This window comes from Hippichthys cyanospilos, chromosome 2 (genome assembly GCF_059441005.1).
Source record: "Hippichthys cyanospilos isolate Australia breed blue-spotted pipefish chromosome 2, RoL_Hcya_1.0, whole genome shotgun sequence".
NCBI lineage: Eukaryota > Metazoa > Chordata > Actinopteri > Syngnathiformes > Syngnathidae > Hippichthys > Hippichthys cyanospilos.
The window spans coordinates 16,511,584-16,528,859 of NC_142370.1; the positions used below are offsets into that span (position 1 = coordinate 16,511,584).

A 17,276-nucleotide genomic window follows, 5' to 3' on the forward strand; every position below is an offset into this window, starting at 1 on the left:
ATCCCAGAAGAATAGATGGTGTTTTAGCTGTAAATGTGGCATCAATTCCACATTTTCTTCCGTTTTCGCTTTCCAGATGGCTATTGGTAAGGTTTCCCTCTGTTGTTGTCAATACGGTGGAGGCTTTTGAAAGCAAACACCACAATTCAAAGATCAGGTAGGGCACTCTCGGCATCAAATGCCTTTGACAGTTTTGATTTCACTTCAAAATTAGCGATAAAGACCCTAGGCCTTACCAATGAACAAGTTTCCCGGCAGCTACAGCCGCCAATTATGGCAAGAATACGTTTTGCCCAATTTAATACTAACCCGTTGCATTATATCACCAGAATAAAGTTTCGTGTATGAGTGACACCTGTGTAACATCGATATAAAATTTGAAATCATAAGCAGTTTGCATGTACAAACTTTCATTTATGCTGTATGATACAAAAAGAAAATTGATTTATTGATATGTTCTATTTCTACACCAATACTCATTGAAATGACTCATCATATCAAAGGTACCACAAAAATGGACTATTACAGCAGTGTGAATGTTGCTGATTTGAAATCCTGACTTTTGAGAAATCCACAATTAAAGTTTTTGCATGTATGTCTTTCAAAGTTCCAGTGCAAGGAAAACTATATTGACCTCAAACATTTAGGAAGTGTTGAAAGATCACAGGAAACTGAATTCCAATAGAAGGTAAGGATGTCATCCAAGATTTTAAGCCTTTAAATACAGAGCTAGTTTGACCTCTCAACAGATGAAATTGCAAAAATGATATGTTGGCTGCAACAGGAAAACAACTTCAAAGATCCCAAGCTCATTTCATCTTCTGAAGCTTTATCTCCCAAAGTTTGTTTCTTTTATTATTGCTAAATGCATATGTGTGTGCGCGTGTGTTTTATAATGAGGATCATCCATCCATCCATTATCTATAGCCGCTTATCCTCAAAAGGTAATATTGGGGAAATATTGATTTGGGATTTTTTTTTTTTGTCACAAGATTAGTCACCATTTGGTATGGCTTGTGACTGATATTTTATCAGTCACAACTTTTCAGATAAAACACACGAGCAAAGATAAGCATAGTCTCGTTATCCCTTATTTTCAAACCCTTGGACTACAAATTTACCCTGTTGGCTGCTGGAAAATAAAATTACAGACCTTAAGTTGGGTATTTTTAAAGAAATGTCAAAATTAATACTTTTCCCATACAATCCATATTTGTCATTTACGCAAAGCATTATTCGGTGATTTTTTGCCTGTGAGAGGATGACAAATGTTTTAGTTATACATATGCAATGACTCTCCGCTCTGACCAACATTGTCATTTAGATACAGGCTTTGTTTCATGGCTTTGTTGAGCATTACTGCCTTTGTAAAGGCACAATATTTGAGATAGCTCATTATTAGGTTGCGTGAAAGGTCAACATGCTGTGGGCAGATACCAGACACAATTATGGGCTTACCAATGGACATCCAGTGAATCTTTCTTGGGGGAACACCTTCCGGAGGGTTACAGTGAAGGACAAAAGGTTCGCCCTCCTCAATAACAATTGGTTCAATTGTCTCCTTAGAAAATTTTGGCATACCTGATCAAAGGGAGAGGAAAAATAAAAACACTAAAACAATGCAGTTATTATTAAGAGTTTAGCCTTTAACAGTATATGTTACTTACTAGGTACTATCAGCTCAATTGCCTCTGTCATGGCGGTTCCAAGCTTGTTGGAAGCATAGCATCGATATTTACCCTGAAATCGGGAAAGGCTTTTGTTTTGAAGCACAAAAGTACCATCTGTGGCAAGTTGGGCACTTCTGATTGTTGTAGGCTGGGGAGGGATGAAGTCGAGGTCATCTTTCGTCCATCTGTATCTGCTCGCCAGAACAAAAGAGTGGTGCATTGAAAATTATACAGCTGTTCACTGTTTTTTTTTTTTTTAAATGTATTTTCATAAAGGTATTGTCACTTACTCTGGGGGAGGGTTTCCACTTGCTTCACACCTTATTGTCACCGTGTTGTCATAAGGAAGGGCAATTATGGGCCCAGTAGTGTGAAATATAATAGTAGGAAGTTGCTCCACTGTCATTAGAAGACAGAAACATGCAATGTAAAGACAGGTAACATGAACCAAAGACAACATTAGTATAAATGCACAAGCATAATGATCTGAATAACATAAAAAAAGATATCTAGATAATAATATACCATTTATAAACATACTAGAATATATTTTACTCCAGAGGTGCTGGGCACATGGAGAAACAAGATGAAAAGTGAAAAATCTGAATTAGAGTTTTATGCTGACTAAAACTAAAACTGGCATACTGATTCCAAAACAGTCTTTTTTTTTTTTCTAGCAGGTTAAGTTTTCTCTCCACAGCCTACCCATCAGATGAGCAAAATTCCACGCAACTGTTCTCAGACTGTAATAAGATAAGATGACTCATTTATATCTGTGTGGCAACTTATTTGTGCAGTCATTATTAAGATAATGTGGTGAGGTGTTTGCTGCTCCCAGCAGGTCAGCACTATCAATACTTGGCAAACGGAAAACTAGTAAAAATGAAGAGGATTAATGCTGTCTTTTCTCTCAACCTTATAGATTTGGGCATACCATTATAAGTTCTATTTTTTTTTAACTTGTAACTAATCCTTCTTAGAGTTTTATTTACACACATACATATTTATTTATATTTTTTTCTATAGAAAATAAGAATCCTGTGGCTGAAAAACTGGACGTGATGCAGAAAAACTGAGATCAGTTTTAGATTCCACACCCAAAAATCAGTAAAGAACACCTCAGTCCTAACTCAACAAAACAAATCAACAAAAAAAAAAAAAAATCCCCAGTGTTTTGAATGTACTGTAATGAGTGTGTACAGATCACGACAGAGGTCTTCATCTACCTGAACGTGGCTGCTAAAACGTACGGTCTGATTGCCAAGGGAGAAAAAATTGCTGACCTTATTGTCGGCCAGCTAATAGTTTGGCCCTGCGAGGCAAATTGGAACTCTGATCCGTGGAAAAAAAACGGCCCCATTTGTATCATACGGTCATTTAAAGTTAAAGCGATACAGGCTTTGCATACCCCGGCCAGACTGACATAATAGAACACACTGTACATTCTGAAATTTGATTGGCCAAAGAAAAAAAATGCACTTACAGAAAGCACCACAGCCAAACAATACAATACAATCAATACAAAATTAAATATACTATATAAATGCATGAACATTTACAATCTCACAGAACCCATTTTAGTAATTAGATTGTAAACGTAGGTCATAAACACGGATGCATCTAATGTATTTTCGATACTGATGGCAAGCTAAGGACTAATGACTTGCCTACCTTCAGGGGGTATATGGAGGCTTGTGGCCTTAGTGCTCAGGGCCAGCAGGAGGACAAGCTGGAGGCTCCCTGCCAGCCTCATCACCCTCCACTGGTCAGTGGACACAGAGGTGTTAAGGGAGATGTGTGGAAGGAGATCAATTGGAAATCCTTGGACTTTCTAAGGCACAGCAGACCTGCAGAGTCGCATTTCAAAACATGGTCATGGTAAGTCTAGTTCATTTAGAATGAAAGAGCAAGATAATGGCATTGTGAAAGCATCCACTGTAATCAAATGCAGAACTGAGTGAACCTCCCGGAAGAGTTGTTCACCCAAAAATGAAGAAGGTTGGTTGGTTGAATTGATAAACAGAATTGTATGTCAAATGGCTGCCTGCTAGCGGGGGAAAAGACTTACATGCCATAAATAATAAAAATAAAAAGGATCAAATCTTTCTCCCTATTCCGTAGGGCTTTTCACTGAGAAATGATAAAAAGTTAACTTAAAGATCTTTTTTGTTTTCTTCCAACAGTTGACTTTTTCAAATAAGCTTACTCTTAGGGAACTAATAGGCTTCATTAATGTGTGTTTTAAGAAATTAAACAGTGGATTAGCTGCAAGGAGTCTGTTAAAGTGATACTGTACTCAACTTCAGAAAAGAGAAATAAAATAACAAAATCACAAATCGCTTATGAACAATAAATACAAAATATAAAACATGAGAGTATATGCTTTTCTGACTTCAGGGTCAAAACATATCTGGCCTATCAAACAGTACTAAAAGGACAAACAAAAGAAGCCTGGATGTGCACATACAGTCCAGCGCGTATCAAAGCAACAAGGTGAAGAACACAACTATTTTAGCAAGTCAAAAGGAAGAAATCACTTCTAGATGCCATTCAACACTGCGCAGTTCTCTGTCAAGGCCATCCTTGTTTGACGGAAATCAATCAGAACATGCTGGAAAATAAAGTTTCAGCAATGAAATTCAAAGTATTTGTGTGCTGCCGACATTTTTGAAAACAGTTTCATTTGCTGGATGTGATGGTTCAGATGCTCATTGTCTGTCCCACAAAAAAAAAAAATAGTTCATACGTGGTCAAAAGTTTGCAGAAACAGGGATCTGAATCCTGTTCCTTTTTAGACAAATTTAAAGTCCCCCTTCGATCCAATCAGATTCATGTTTTTATTCCGGCATGGACTTGAATGCAAAACAAATCCGGTAAACACCGTTGTTGTGTTGTCGTCGAACAACGTAGCAGAACGCTGGTCTGCAGATGAGCCTACATTTTCCCCCCTGGAGGTCTGGTGACATGGCATGCTTACAGTAAACCCAACTGGCAGAAAGGCTGAGCTGCTGTCTGCTACGATGGCTAGATCCAAGTATCAGACTATAAATTGGCTTAAGCCCACCGCCGTTTCACGGCTTAGTTCTCACAGCGCTTATTCTGTGGCGGCCTCCTTGGCAGCGCCAAATGGCTTCGCCCTGCAGCTAATCCCGCTATCAGAGGAATGAAGGGATGGGATGCCCCACAATGACTGAGAGCAACTTGTAAAGGTGGGAGTGAGCATGCGTTACCTCTTCTTAGCCATGCGGCGTTATGTGCTAATTGGCGTTGACTCGATTCAAGATTAAGCTGCTTGAATTTAAAATCAATTAAACAAATTGAAAGACCATTATATCCTATTCAGACTTTTTGTGATCATCTTTTGCCGGATTAAATGGCACACAAAGCTGGCAAGGTGTTTGTTCCAGTGTAGAAAACACATTTTCTTACTATAATAATGTGGTAAGCTGCTTTCATTGTACTATTGTTAAGTGCAGCCTCACATGCATCACAGCTTTTGGACGAAATGCAATGCAAGCACAATTAGAAAAGACAAGCTTCGGCGCCAAGAGAGACAACGAGGTGATTACAGAAAAGGCCCTAGGTTGACGCAGTAGAGCTGGAGTTCAACCTTCCCTTTAACTCTTTCAATCCCAACAAGACAGCCGGGATCAGAACTTGGCATATCACATCCATGTGCTCAAATTCACTAATTACACTGCTGGGGGCCTACTTGTTATTGAAGTGTCAACCTGAAACATTAATGATAATCCAAATAATCTTTCAAAGTAAAAAGAAAGATAGGCAACGACCATTTCTTTCAGTGTCATCCAGCACCTGAACACAAGGCCTTAAAGTCTTAGGTATTGTGCTACCTACTGTATGTCAGTGCATGAAAAGTAGTTGTTATGCTGCACAAATAGTCTTAGTTAAAGCATAATATGACTCAAAAGCTGCAATCTAAATATGAGCTACTTCCATCCCTAACCGGCTGTCTAAGATTAAGGTAAGCCACAGTCCAATGAAATGTTGTGTGCAAACAGACTTTTAAGAAGTACTTACTAATTCTTGAGTCATCCTACATCCTTAAGTGTATGGGGTGCAGCAAGAATCCCAGACACAGCACCATCCGCTAAGTATTCCAACTCCTCTCTGAAGTAACATGTCCTTCCTGTTCCACCTCAGGCCTGCCCCCTTGAACACGCCCTCCCCTTCCGGCGCTCCGTTTGAGAGCCCGAAAGGGATGACAGGAGAGCCGCTCAAGTGACATATGTCGCCAAAGCCACTCGCTCGGCAAAAGAAGCTCTCTAAGCCTGTGACAAAAACCGGGACAAAGCCTGCACTGCGGGGGCTTGTCGGGAGCATGAAAGAGGAAGTGCAAGCATGTCTCTTCTCTTGCTTCTTCCTCTTTTATTTTAATGTGGATCCCTCAATCACGCCTTCCACAAACTATGCGCGCCCATTTACGCTACGCTCATCTTTTCAATGAAATGTGTCTGAGCTCCACTGAAAGGAGCAGGGAGGCATCTTTTTGAAGATCGGGGCCTTTGTCGGGGGAACTCACTTTGCCTTGAGGCCTCCAGGCTACTGGTACAGTAAGTGAAAGAATGGGAGCACATGCTTGTTTTCTTTCTCGCTTTCTGTAGTTTGTCTTGGTTATTGGTTATCTTGGTTATTTTTTTTATTTTTTGCCTTAAAGCGCCACAATTTTTGTTTTTCACAAGGGCGTAGTGTTGTTTCAATAAAATGTTATGTGTGTGGATACAGAATACTGTATATTAGAATTTGCAAAGCAAATTGTCAACAAAACTATAAGATGGCTTTAAAAATATCTCAAAATTGTAATGCTCATATTGTGCATCAACAGCCACTTCATTTCTCTCGCCAGGTCTCGCACATATGTGGGAAATCATGACTTTTGAAAATTGTACGGCCGCAGCAATTTAGTATTTTTGGTATTTGGATAGCCAACAGATAATTTGAACTTTGAACATTTGGAAGAAAATAAACATGAAGTACCACATAAACACAGAAGACCAAGTAACAAATTTCCACTTAATAAAGAATGACCACCTTTTATATAGTTTTTTCCACGATGACCATTTTTTTACTTTGATTTAATCTGATTAGATTAGGTTTATGATATATAAAGAAAACATGCTAAATAGAGCAGAAACATCTAACAGTAAGAATACCCCGCAGACACACGTTGTAGTTCCTGCTTGCTGCCTCGCTTGTACCGACGCTCACATAAAATGAAAACATACAGTAACGTTCAGTATGAAACGATCACATTTTTAATGTGTCATATTGTCTTTTTGATCACCGTAATGGCCTGTCAAGACTGTAGGTGGGCCGGATGCGGCCCTGGAGCAACACTTTGCCCTGTTCCAGCATAGCTCCAAAGAAAACATCACTATGTCTGATACCTTGAAACAAACAGTGGCTGAGTTATTCTGCACTATTCCCATGGCAGGATAATTGGCCAATGATCAGAAAGGGAGTTTAAAGGAAGACCGTTGCTCTTATGTCCGAAGGAGACATTGCTGACTGAGGTGAGCACAGATCGCTGTATACATCAAAAAACAACTCAGAGTGGAGCCCATCAGACCTGCATGGCCACTCACAGCCTGACGTGCCTTGTTGACGTGTGCTCAAAAGATCAGTATGCATCTGTGACATAACATCTGCTCCCTCCCCAAACATGCACATCAAAAACAATCTCATATAGAAAAGGGAATATACAGAAAAGTAAAACACCAAATATAATCACATTGATTGCAGTAACTCCACAGCAATATGAATGAAAGCATAAAGCTTAAGTATAGGATGTTGACACAGTCTGTTGGTTAGAGCCGAATATTTACATTCAACATTGACATTTTACGCTGACAAACCTGCAGTGCATCCTACTGAGTTTACAGTGGTCCAACTTAGAAATATGAAGGACAAACTGTCAAATGGAACTGAGCATTATATTCTTTGTCTAGGCAGATCTTTTTTTTTTCATTAAGATCCTATATTGGTGATTATTATAATGTGCATTCTCTCAAAAGCAGAAGGCATTTTCTGCAAAAAAGCTACTTTGCAAAACGTATTTCAAAAGGACACAAATACACATACAATATAAATTATGTCTGCGATTCAAGTTCAGAGCAAGTTAATTCCTCTAGTTCCATACATTTTGTCCAACCTCATATGTAACAAAAGCTTAGAATGACCTATTCATTTATTTACAAGGAGTAACGTCTTGGTTCACTTCTATGACAAGACCGTTCGAATCGTTTTCACATGAATGCATTTGTTTGCGACTCTCGTGAAGATAGGCGGCTATAGAAAATGGATGAATGGAAGGAAGTTCTGAGATGTGTTTCTAAATGCATTCCAGAATGCATTTGGAATATACAGTTATTGCTTAAAATGCAGTTTCTGAAAAAAAAATGTACTACGCACTTGCAGGGATGGCATTGAAATTTATGAAATGAGTGGCTCCCTTGATATAGTTGGTCGTAAAACCAGTATTCATGTTATGTCCCTACTAACACAAGGAAGTTGGCCTTATGCAATGTGCTTCCCAAACATCTCAGAAGTGAAGACAACACCTAAAATGCGAAGCAATGGCAGATATTCACAACATTAAACGGGACATCATTCATGTTTAAAACTAAAGAAATAAAGCGAGGTTTCTAAAATTACGAAAAGAGCGTACTGTGAAATTGATTCTTTTTTAAAAAAAAAACAAACAAACTAATCATCATGTGTAAAAAGCAATTTTTTTAAGCAGATTTAAACGTTTTGCACTTCACTTCTGTCAGTACTCACTCTATTTGTGTCCTGCATTACAGAAAAAATAAATGCCACTTCACCATGTTTGTTTGGAGCTCAGGGTTCCATTGGTTTTTCAAAATCTGTTGACGTTAGATTCTATACTTAAGTAGCATGTCTTTAATGTATTCAGCACCCCCCATTGAGCGGTTTGTAGATCAGTGGCATCCTTCTAAGGCTGATGGAGAGACAGTAAACTTTCAATGAAGAAAAAATTAGTCTTTCCTCCGAGTATTACCCAGAGCAACTTTGATTCCAATTAATCCACCCAATCCCACCGACTGTGATAATAAATGGTAACTTCTAATGTCATTTTACCAGTGGTCGGCCCTGAGGGCCAGCAAGGCTGTTTCTGCTGGCCTAAACATACTTAGAAATATATTTAATCATAAATATATTTAAATACAATTATTTTCCCGAGACCTTTTTACAGTGCTTCCAGCGCTAAATACTATGCTGGAGTTTTCCATTTCAAAACATTTTTCATATTTTAGCTAGCTAGTGTTGTCAGGTTCCATGAAAATTGCCGAAGCCTTCGGAATGAAACGGGAACGGCCTGCCAGCTCTAAGTGAATGAACGCAGCCCATTCGTTTTACAGCACTCGCACCGATCACTACACTGCGACCTCAAAAATGATACCAGATAATTGATTGATTTTTAAGTGCTTTGGTGTTGTAATGTACCTACTGTATACGCGTGGATTCTCATGCCCTGGTGTTACATTGATATTATCATGAGGCATATCAATTTATGCAGGCATAAATATGATGGCCCTCCACTGAATTTTACAATGTGTGAGCTACTTTTTTTTATTGTATTCCAACTGACATGGCCGATGCGCTTCCTGTTCAGCCGTCTTCTCCTAATTTCAAGTCTGTCTTGTATCAAAGCATGCAAGTATGTATTTACCTTGTATATTTTCCTGCGCATCTATGCCGCGCTTGACGTCAGTGTAAATGATTAAATCAGACATTACGGCACATGGAAAAACTGCCAGTTGCGTGTGAGGGTTAATTGCTGCAAAGTGAATGTGCACAGATTACAGAAACCCATGAAAGTAAGGTGTAAGGAGCAGCCAGACATGAGAGAAGCTTGCAGACACACGACGACTTCTTGTTTGAATTGAGGGAGACAAGTTAAAAGCCTGTCAAATCCATCAATGTTCACAAAGGACAATTTTCTCGCCGGCTATTTGGGGAGTGACTGTCTCGCTTCACGTTTTGCTCCAATAACAAAACAAGACTGTAAAAGTATGAAACCATCCATTTTATCGTGAGCTCCCCCGGTGAGCTCATCCCAGCTGATTTTGGACAAAAGGTCGTGTCTACCATGAACTGGTTAACAGGCAACAATATAGCACGCAAACAAATTAGCATTCATTTTCACAACTGAGAAAAGGATGTCGCAATTTTCATATTTCTTCCAAGTGGAGGATGCTACAGGAGTGTCGCTGCCACAAGAGCAAGACTACAAATCAGCTTCTACCCACACGTCACACATTTCAGAAGAATATCCTGAGACCAGAATGACCTACACTATGCAATGTATTTTCTTTTGGTAATATGCTCATAGTAGAATATTTTCACTGTGCTATTCTTCTACAGCCTGCTACACTTAAACTACGGTGCCTACATTTTGAACATTAAATACACACAAAACTGGTACAACTAAAACTGAAATTGTCCCTTTTTTTTAAATTGTCATTTTGAAATTTGTTCTTGTGTAGATCGCCTAATCCTCCTTTCTTTCAGTACTTATCTTTTGATATTATTATTGTGTAACTGACGTAAGACTAAAGAATGTCAATGCTTATTGAGAAACATTTATAGCAATAAAATATGAATTTTAAGAAAATGTTGACAATTGCAAGTCATGTAGTTGCACTTTAATTAGTCACAACAAACTGCCACTGAAATGCACTACATTTTAGAACAATATATCCAAACTGTCACCAATTTAACACATTATTGTCAAGTAAAATATGTTTAACCCTAGCCACAAGCAATGTTAATAAAACATTTCAATAGGGATAGTCATAAAACGTCATTAACATACCAAGTCATTAAACATTAAAAGTCATTAAACGTGACATTCTGATTAATTAGGTCACATGACCTAGAGGGGACGTATAGAAAATATTATTGTAGAGAACATTGTTAATTGAATTCCTATTTAGCAAGTCGATGAATATTCCTTGTCATTCCTTTACCACTGCTCTTCTTTCAGAAAAATGTCACAGAAAAAAAAAAGACATGCGTGTTTTTGAAGTGTGGAAGGAAGTCAGGAGAGTGCCAGGAGAGAAACCCATGGGAGCTTGGGGAGAACATGCAAACTTCACACAGGAAGGCCGAAGTGGGGTGGATTCATACTCGGGTCCCTTAACTGTGAGGCGGACGTGCTAACCAGTGTTCCACCGAAATGTGTGCCACTCCTAGATACACAGCGTATTTCAAGAAGTTTTTTTGCTATAAATTATTCCTTGTCAGTGCGGTCCTGTGTGGCTCATGTCTGTTTACACCTCGACAAGCCTCTAATCACGCCCGGAATTCACACAAACAGCTCACACTGACACACATCAAAACCTGCACTTCCAGTATCATGTTAAAGAAAAAACATTTACATTGTGTAAGTACTTCACATTAGTTTCCAAAACATGTTTACTGGTTAAAATCAGAATTAGAAAAAAAACAAAACAATCTTCCTCTGCAAATGCAAAGCAGTATTGCTCAGATTTTGATGCAGAGGTTCAAGGGAAACTATCATGTAGCTAATTCCTTTGATGCCAGAGACCCATAAACACATCTTTACAGAGTCCAGACATTCACCCCCAGGTTACTTACTCACATTTTCATTTTTCTCCAATTACTGAGGAAAAGAGTGTCTGAAAATTACTGGCATTGAATGAGTTAATTGTTTGGGTTTTGTTTTTTCCACACAGTAGTTGGAAGAGTTCCCATGAACACGGGCTGGGCTGGCACGCAATTACAACCTTTCATTCCGGATTCCAAAGAACGGTTGAAACTTTGTTCTTTCTGAAGAAAGTCATTATCTTTTGTAGATGTCATTATGTGAATGCGAGTCTTTATGTGAATGCAAGCAAAAACTATCAGATGTTCTCTTCACTCGCCATAAAGTATTATATCCTCGATGGGTTTAGGTCAGTTGTTCTCAAATGGGGGTAAATAAAACAACAAACAAACACGCAAATATCATTTAACAATAAGTATTGATTTAATAATTTGCTTCAGGAAAATATAAGTTCATAAAACCAATTTTATTTTCTGTAGGTTAATCAATCAGGTTAATCACCCCCGTACTAGAATGGTTGCACCCAATGTGTCATGCGCCACCTCTCCTTACCTGTCAATTTAATTATTTATTTATGTGAAGACATCTCTACTATGATCCCAAAAGAAGACACTAAGTTGAATATTTGTTTGTGGACAAATATTTATAATTATTTCTTTTTGAGAACAGGTCTGACACAGAATGTTGATTTTTTTTTTGGGGGGGGTGGGGGGGACAAATATTTATTGATTATTAAGTTAATGATTTATTATTGTGAAGAGATCTCAACTGTAATCTGAAAACAGGGAGCTTTATATTGAATATTTTTCAGTGGACGAATATTTATTTATAATTATTCGTTTTTGAAAAGAGGTCTGACACTTTATGTTGATTATTTTGTGTCCACAAATATTTATTCATCACTCAGTGAATGATATATTTTTGTAACCCCAAAACATTAAAACACAAATACGTTTTTTTTTTTTAGAACAGGTGTCACACTTTATATTGTTTTTTTTTTTTTTTTTGGGGGGGGGTGGAAAAATATTCATTCGTAATGAAGTTATTTCTTTTTGACAACAGACTTCTTCTATGATCGAAAACACTTAAATTGATTATTTTTTGGTGGACTAATACAAAGGAATTTTGAAAAGGTCTAAAGTTTAATAAATTAGACACTGATGGACATGTCTTTTTCCTCAAAATGTTTTGCACTGGTGCAGGGGTACTTGGCTAAAAATATATTTCACAGGAGGTATATCACTGAATAAAGGTTGAGAACCACTGTTTTAGGTGACCCAAAAACAACAAAGTGGTTGTTGTCTGAGTGAGAAGCAGCACAGGCTGACTTTCACCAGCGCCTCTACTCTTGAAAAAGAATAGACAGCATGGAGTTGGGGCTGTCACACTCAGCTTCCTCCCTTCATACCTCATTACACATTCTTGTCAGCGTCACATATTGTTCGTCACTGACCCAAAGAATCCAACTTGGAAGCGGTTATTTTCTCCAAAGTATTAACTAAGCTGCTAATTACTTAGTTCATGGGATCATCTTAAATGCCTGAAGTGGTATTTAGTTGGCTTGGTGGAGCAGTTGAATGTGAAAAAGAACCATTTAAGAAAAGACACGCCTTTACGAGATAGCGTATAATGACTCCATGCTTCATTGTGTTTACATTTTTAACATGAACAACAATAATGTTCTTATCTTCACATGGCAAAAGTACTGTAGTGCTGCCCTCGGATGTGTTTCTATTCACAGCATGTACAAGATATGCCTCAGTGGGATCTTAGATAATAGGGGTGTCAATCTTTTTTAACACTTGTAGACATTCTCCATGAAGTGTAGCAGACAATGAAGTGACAGACACTTCACATGCATTGTTTTTGAAATAAACTGTAAAAAATATTCAAGCACATCATTATTTCTACATGAAATTATCAAATTAGAATCATTTACTTGCATTATAAAAGACAAAAAAGTGGATAAATGTATAACATTAATACACCCAGTGACCCATCCATCTCGCTTGATTATAATTTGCTTATAAGTGAAAGTGAAAGTTCACAAAGTCAAGGAGTTCACCTAAAAGCACTTCATCATCATGGATGTGTCCAGAAAAACCACCATACTTGCATTTTGGTCCGTGCAAATGTTTTTCGTTTGTTTGTCTGCCTGTTTGTTTGTTTGTTTGTTTGTATTTTGTTTGTTTTGCGTTGTGCTGTTTTTATGAAAACATTTATTTCAACCCTACCCTTACATACTGAACATAAATCATGGAGAGTTTTCTATTCGCTGACCAGTCCAGTCCCTGTCTTTTGCAAATGGCAACAGTGGGAATCCACTGACTATGCTATACAGTTTTACATTCATGTCTTCTGTTCATTCACGGACGGAAAAGATATTCCATCTCTGGAAAAAAAAAGGGTAATAGTATTGATTAGCAGAAAACAAAATTAGTATTGTGAATTATACAGATTTATGGGACAAAAAATGAATGAAATGCCTTGAAAATGCTGATATTTGAGTGATATTGATGGTTGTTTAATTTTGTCTTAAAGGGATAGTGTGTAATTTTTCGGGTGCGCCTGTGGGAGCTCTCGGGCCATTACGGTAAATGCAGTAATAAATACTGCGTGTATGTGCGTGTGTGCGTGTGTGTGTGCATGCGCATTACTTCAAAAAGGTAAAGTGTTTTGTTTTTCTCTATTATTGTTGAGTCTGTTGTAACAACTGTAAAATGAATGAGTTGTATCGTTCCTTGTCATGTCAATTTACAACTGTCTGCCTTTTTTTTTTCTTTTGCATTTGCTCCAAATAACGATTCACTAGAAGTTTTTGCTATGAATATTATTCCTCTTAGTGTGCAACAAAGTCTTTATGGCGTGCATCAAGGTATACTTTGCATGGCGCCAACAAGTCACGCAGACAATGACAAAAGCAGTTAACGATCCTTAAGTATCGTGACGGAAGAAACTGACTACGGTATCTACTACAACTACTTGTATGCTCAAAGTGACGACATGATGAATGTGACTTTGTGTTGTGTAGAAAGAGCAGCTGCTCGTCGATCTCATGGATTAACATTCATCTCCCAAAGTCTCGGATTACAGGAAGTAATGAAGATTCACTTCACCTGCCCGGTCTTGTAGCATATGCACACTCTGAACACCCACCCTGTGTTTTAAACAGAAAACATGAATACGATGCCCCAAGCCTGATTTACAATAACAGTGAGCATTTCCTGTTGAAAATCCATGTTTTTTTTTTTGGTCTTGTTGTGTTTTGCTTGTATCTGTTCATCCAAACACTGACAAACATAGGGAATTTTCTATGAGTCATATAAGGTGAGGGCCCACACTCCTATTTTCCAGCAACCAGCTTTGACAAGTCCTGATGCCAAAATACGTAAGTACCTTTGGGTATAACGCCAATCCTTACCATGAAAAAAGGCAACCCTTTTTCGGGGTGGGGGGGTGGGGGGGGGGGGGGGTGTCAAATTCTCACTGAATGCAATTGTATTCTACACTAACTTGCCCAAGTTCAAAATGTCACTCTGATAAACCCATGAATAACTTTATAGGCACTGTTTTGAGTAATACCAAAAATTAAAAATACAAGTATTTTTCACACAAACAAATGTGAAACTTAAATAGGTATACACCATCAATATAATATTAAATATAAAAACATAACACCCTCTTAATAACAAGTAGCAGGAATGTAAATCAGGAAGTCTGCTACCCATGAAAACGATGTATGTAATTTCAGTATGTTACTGAAACAAAACAGCTTGAAAATCGTAAATACTTAATATTTGAAAACCCCCTCTCAAAAACAAGTGAAGAATCACAAATGTATTTGATTTAAATCTCTTTTGTCCCTGAAAAGCTGTTCAATACCTAACGAAAATCCAAATTAATTCATTACCGGTGGGGAACAGGTGTAAATAGATATTACAGATGTGATTAAGTATTGGCTCAAATGGCTCAAAACTTGCGCCACTTGAACATATTGCAAACTGAATACTAATCACTGCACCCGGCAGCTTGGCTCCCAAAATTGTCACCTGTTTAGGGTCACTTTCAAAATATGTGTCTCACAGCTTGAGAACCATCTGTGGTCATCTTTGACCGCTGATCACAGCCTTCCAACACAAGGAAAATGAAAAAATATTGTATCTAATTGGGACCTACAAATCATCAATCATGCCTCTCAATTCAACTGTCGAAAAACTTTATTAGATAATCTCCAATTTGTTCAGAACACCCGCAACTCAAAAGTTCAGCCACATGACTTCTCATTCTGCAGTCTTTGCACAGGTTTCTTGTTCATTTTAGGATCTGGTATAAAATTCTAACACTCAGTTGCAGTGCCCTCAGCGGTCAGGGTTCTCCATGCCAAGTGGATCTGGTGTCATGCGATTGTCGCGTTCGGTCAACGCGGTCTGCTGACCGCTTTTACTTGCCGTCCCTCAGAAAAGTTTAAGTAGTAAAGGTGATACAAAGGTTGCAGTCCTTTGCTCCCTGACTGTGGAGTGCGCTTCCATTCGAGCTAACAGCTGCCTCATCCCTCCACCTTTTAAAGCGCAGCCAAAAACATGTTTGTTCAGGCAGGCTTTTAGTGAGAACTGCTTGTCTTGATGTTTTGTTCTTGAAGTAACTCCACATTTTTGTATGTGTATTTTAACCATGTGGACCACTTTGTGAACCTTCTCTCATGCACCTACTTTATGGAAATAACACTTCTGCTCGGCCGTTTAAATGACTATTGGTGGTGATTCATTCAATTGCGGCACTGAAACCTGCTCACGCTGGACAAAAGTACTTATTCCTTTTTACTTCATGTAAGCTTGACTACTATAGCATTACTCTCAGTAGATATTCTTCAGCTTCCTTTCTTATGGTTTTCACAGTTGTTCTTTCAGAAATAGTTTCACAAAAAGTCAATTAGTTTGACTCATTTCCCTTCATGAAAACAACTGCTCAGCAGCGAGCATTAAAATATATTACCGTTGACCTTTGATGGAATACAAAAGTTTGTTTTTTTTGTTCATCAGATGATTCACAGATAAAATGATCTGATTTCATTATTCAAACAAGTATGCTAATTTAGGAAAATGGCATTCTGACAGCAAACCTCTCTGGAGCACTTTATTAGCTGTTTCAGGAAGATGTTGAGTTCAGCTTTTTTTTTTTTTTTTTAACCTGGTTCTCACATAATCTGTTAATTAATGTTCTGGCCCCGGTCCAGTGGATCTCATGAAGCAGGTAGGTCTAAATTACATGAGACAGCATCCATAGGTCTTGCACCTTGCATCGCTCAGCCTGACTTACAGCTTGTCCAACACAGAGTGCTGACGGAGGTACGCCTGTGCAAGTCTTACGACCTCATTTCATTTGCATCTTCGGTGCTCCGTGAATGAAAGTGATTGTTTCGGTCTATGCTCCAAATAAAATTGGTCCATGAATATATGCTTAAAGAGGATTCCTCACTATTGGTTGGGATCTGATATATGGCAAAGTGAACAAAACTGATGCTTCCAAATGCCACTGTCATCGCTGTGGTTCAGATCACTCGGCATGCAGATGAGACGTCACTTCACGCCTTTTAGGATGCCTGCAACATCAGTCAACTAAATAATTGGTTTCATCCAATCATTTTAATAATTCAGAAGTTTGTAATGAAAATGTAAAGGGAGCTCGACAGGCAGAGCGGTGCAGCATCTGCTGTGATGCGGATAATGTACCGGTCTGTCGTGGTGAAGAGAGAACTGAGCCAAATGGTGAAGCTCTCTGTAAACCGGTTTGATTTACGTTCCTGCCCTCACCTATGGTCACGAGCTGTGGGTCGTGACCAAAAGAAGCGGCAGCAATGTATTTCCTCCGCAGGGTGTCCGGGTTCTCCCTTAGAGATAGGGTGAGAAGCTCGGTCATCCGGGAGGGGCGCAGTGTCGAGCCGCTGCTCCTCTGTGTGGATAGGAGCCAGTTGAGGGGGTTCAGGCATCTGGTTA

At 38.5% G+C, this 17,276-nt stretch overlaps 1 protein-coding gene across 14 annotated transcripts in view; it reads right to left on the reverse strand.

Annotated features, from left to right (window-relative positions):
* The window catches only part of LOC148427586 (neural cell adhesion molecule L1-like protein), a 70,571-nt gene that overhangs the window by 40,572 nt on the left and 12,723 nt on the right, over window positions 1–17,276 (reverse strand). For 5 of the 14 annotated variants that reach the window (XM_088407336.1, XM_088407342.1, XM_088407340.1 and 2 more), the window contains exons 1-5: window positions 5,712–5,903; window positions 3,342–3,517; window positions 1,961–2,069; window positions 1,668–1,861; window positions 1,459–1,581 (exon numbers count right to left, since the gene is read on the reverse strand). In XM_088407336.1, the coding sequence (XP_088263462.1) occupies window positions 1,459–1,581; window positions 1,668–1,861; window positions 1,961–2,069; window positions 3,342–3,423 (508 nt within the window). In that variant the 5' untranslated portion in view covers window positions 3,424–3,517; window positions 5,712–5,903. Of the gene's footprint in view, window positions 1–1,458; window positions 1,582–1,667; window positions 1,862–1,960; window positions 2,070–3,341; window positions 3,518–5,711; window positions 5,907–17,276 lie in introns of those variants that run through there. The other 9 variants (XM_088407337.1, XM_088407346.1, XM_088407344.1 and 6 more) reach the window with 4 other exon arrangements.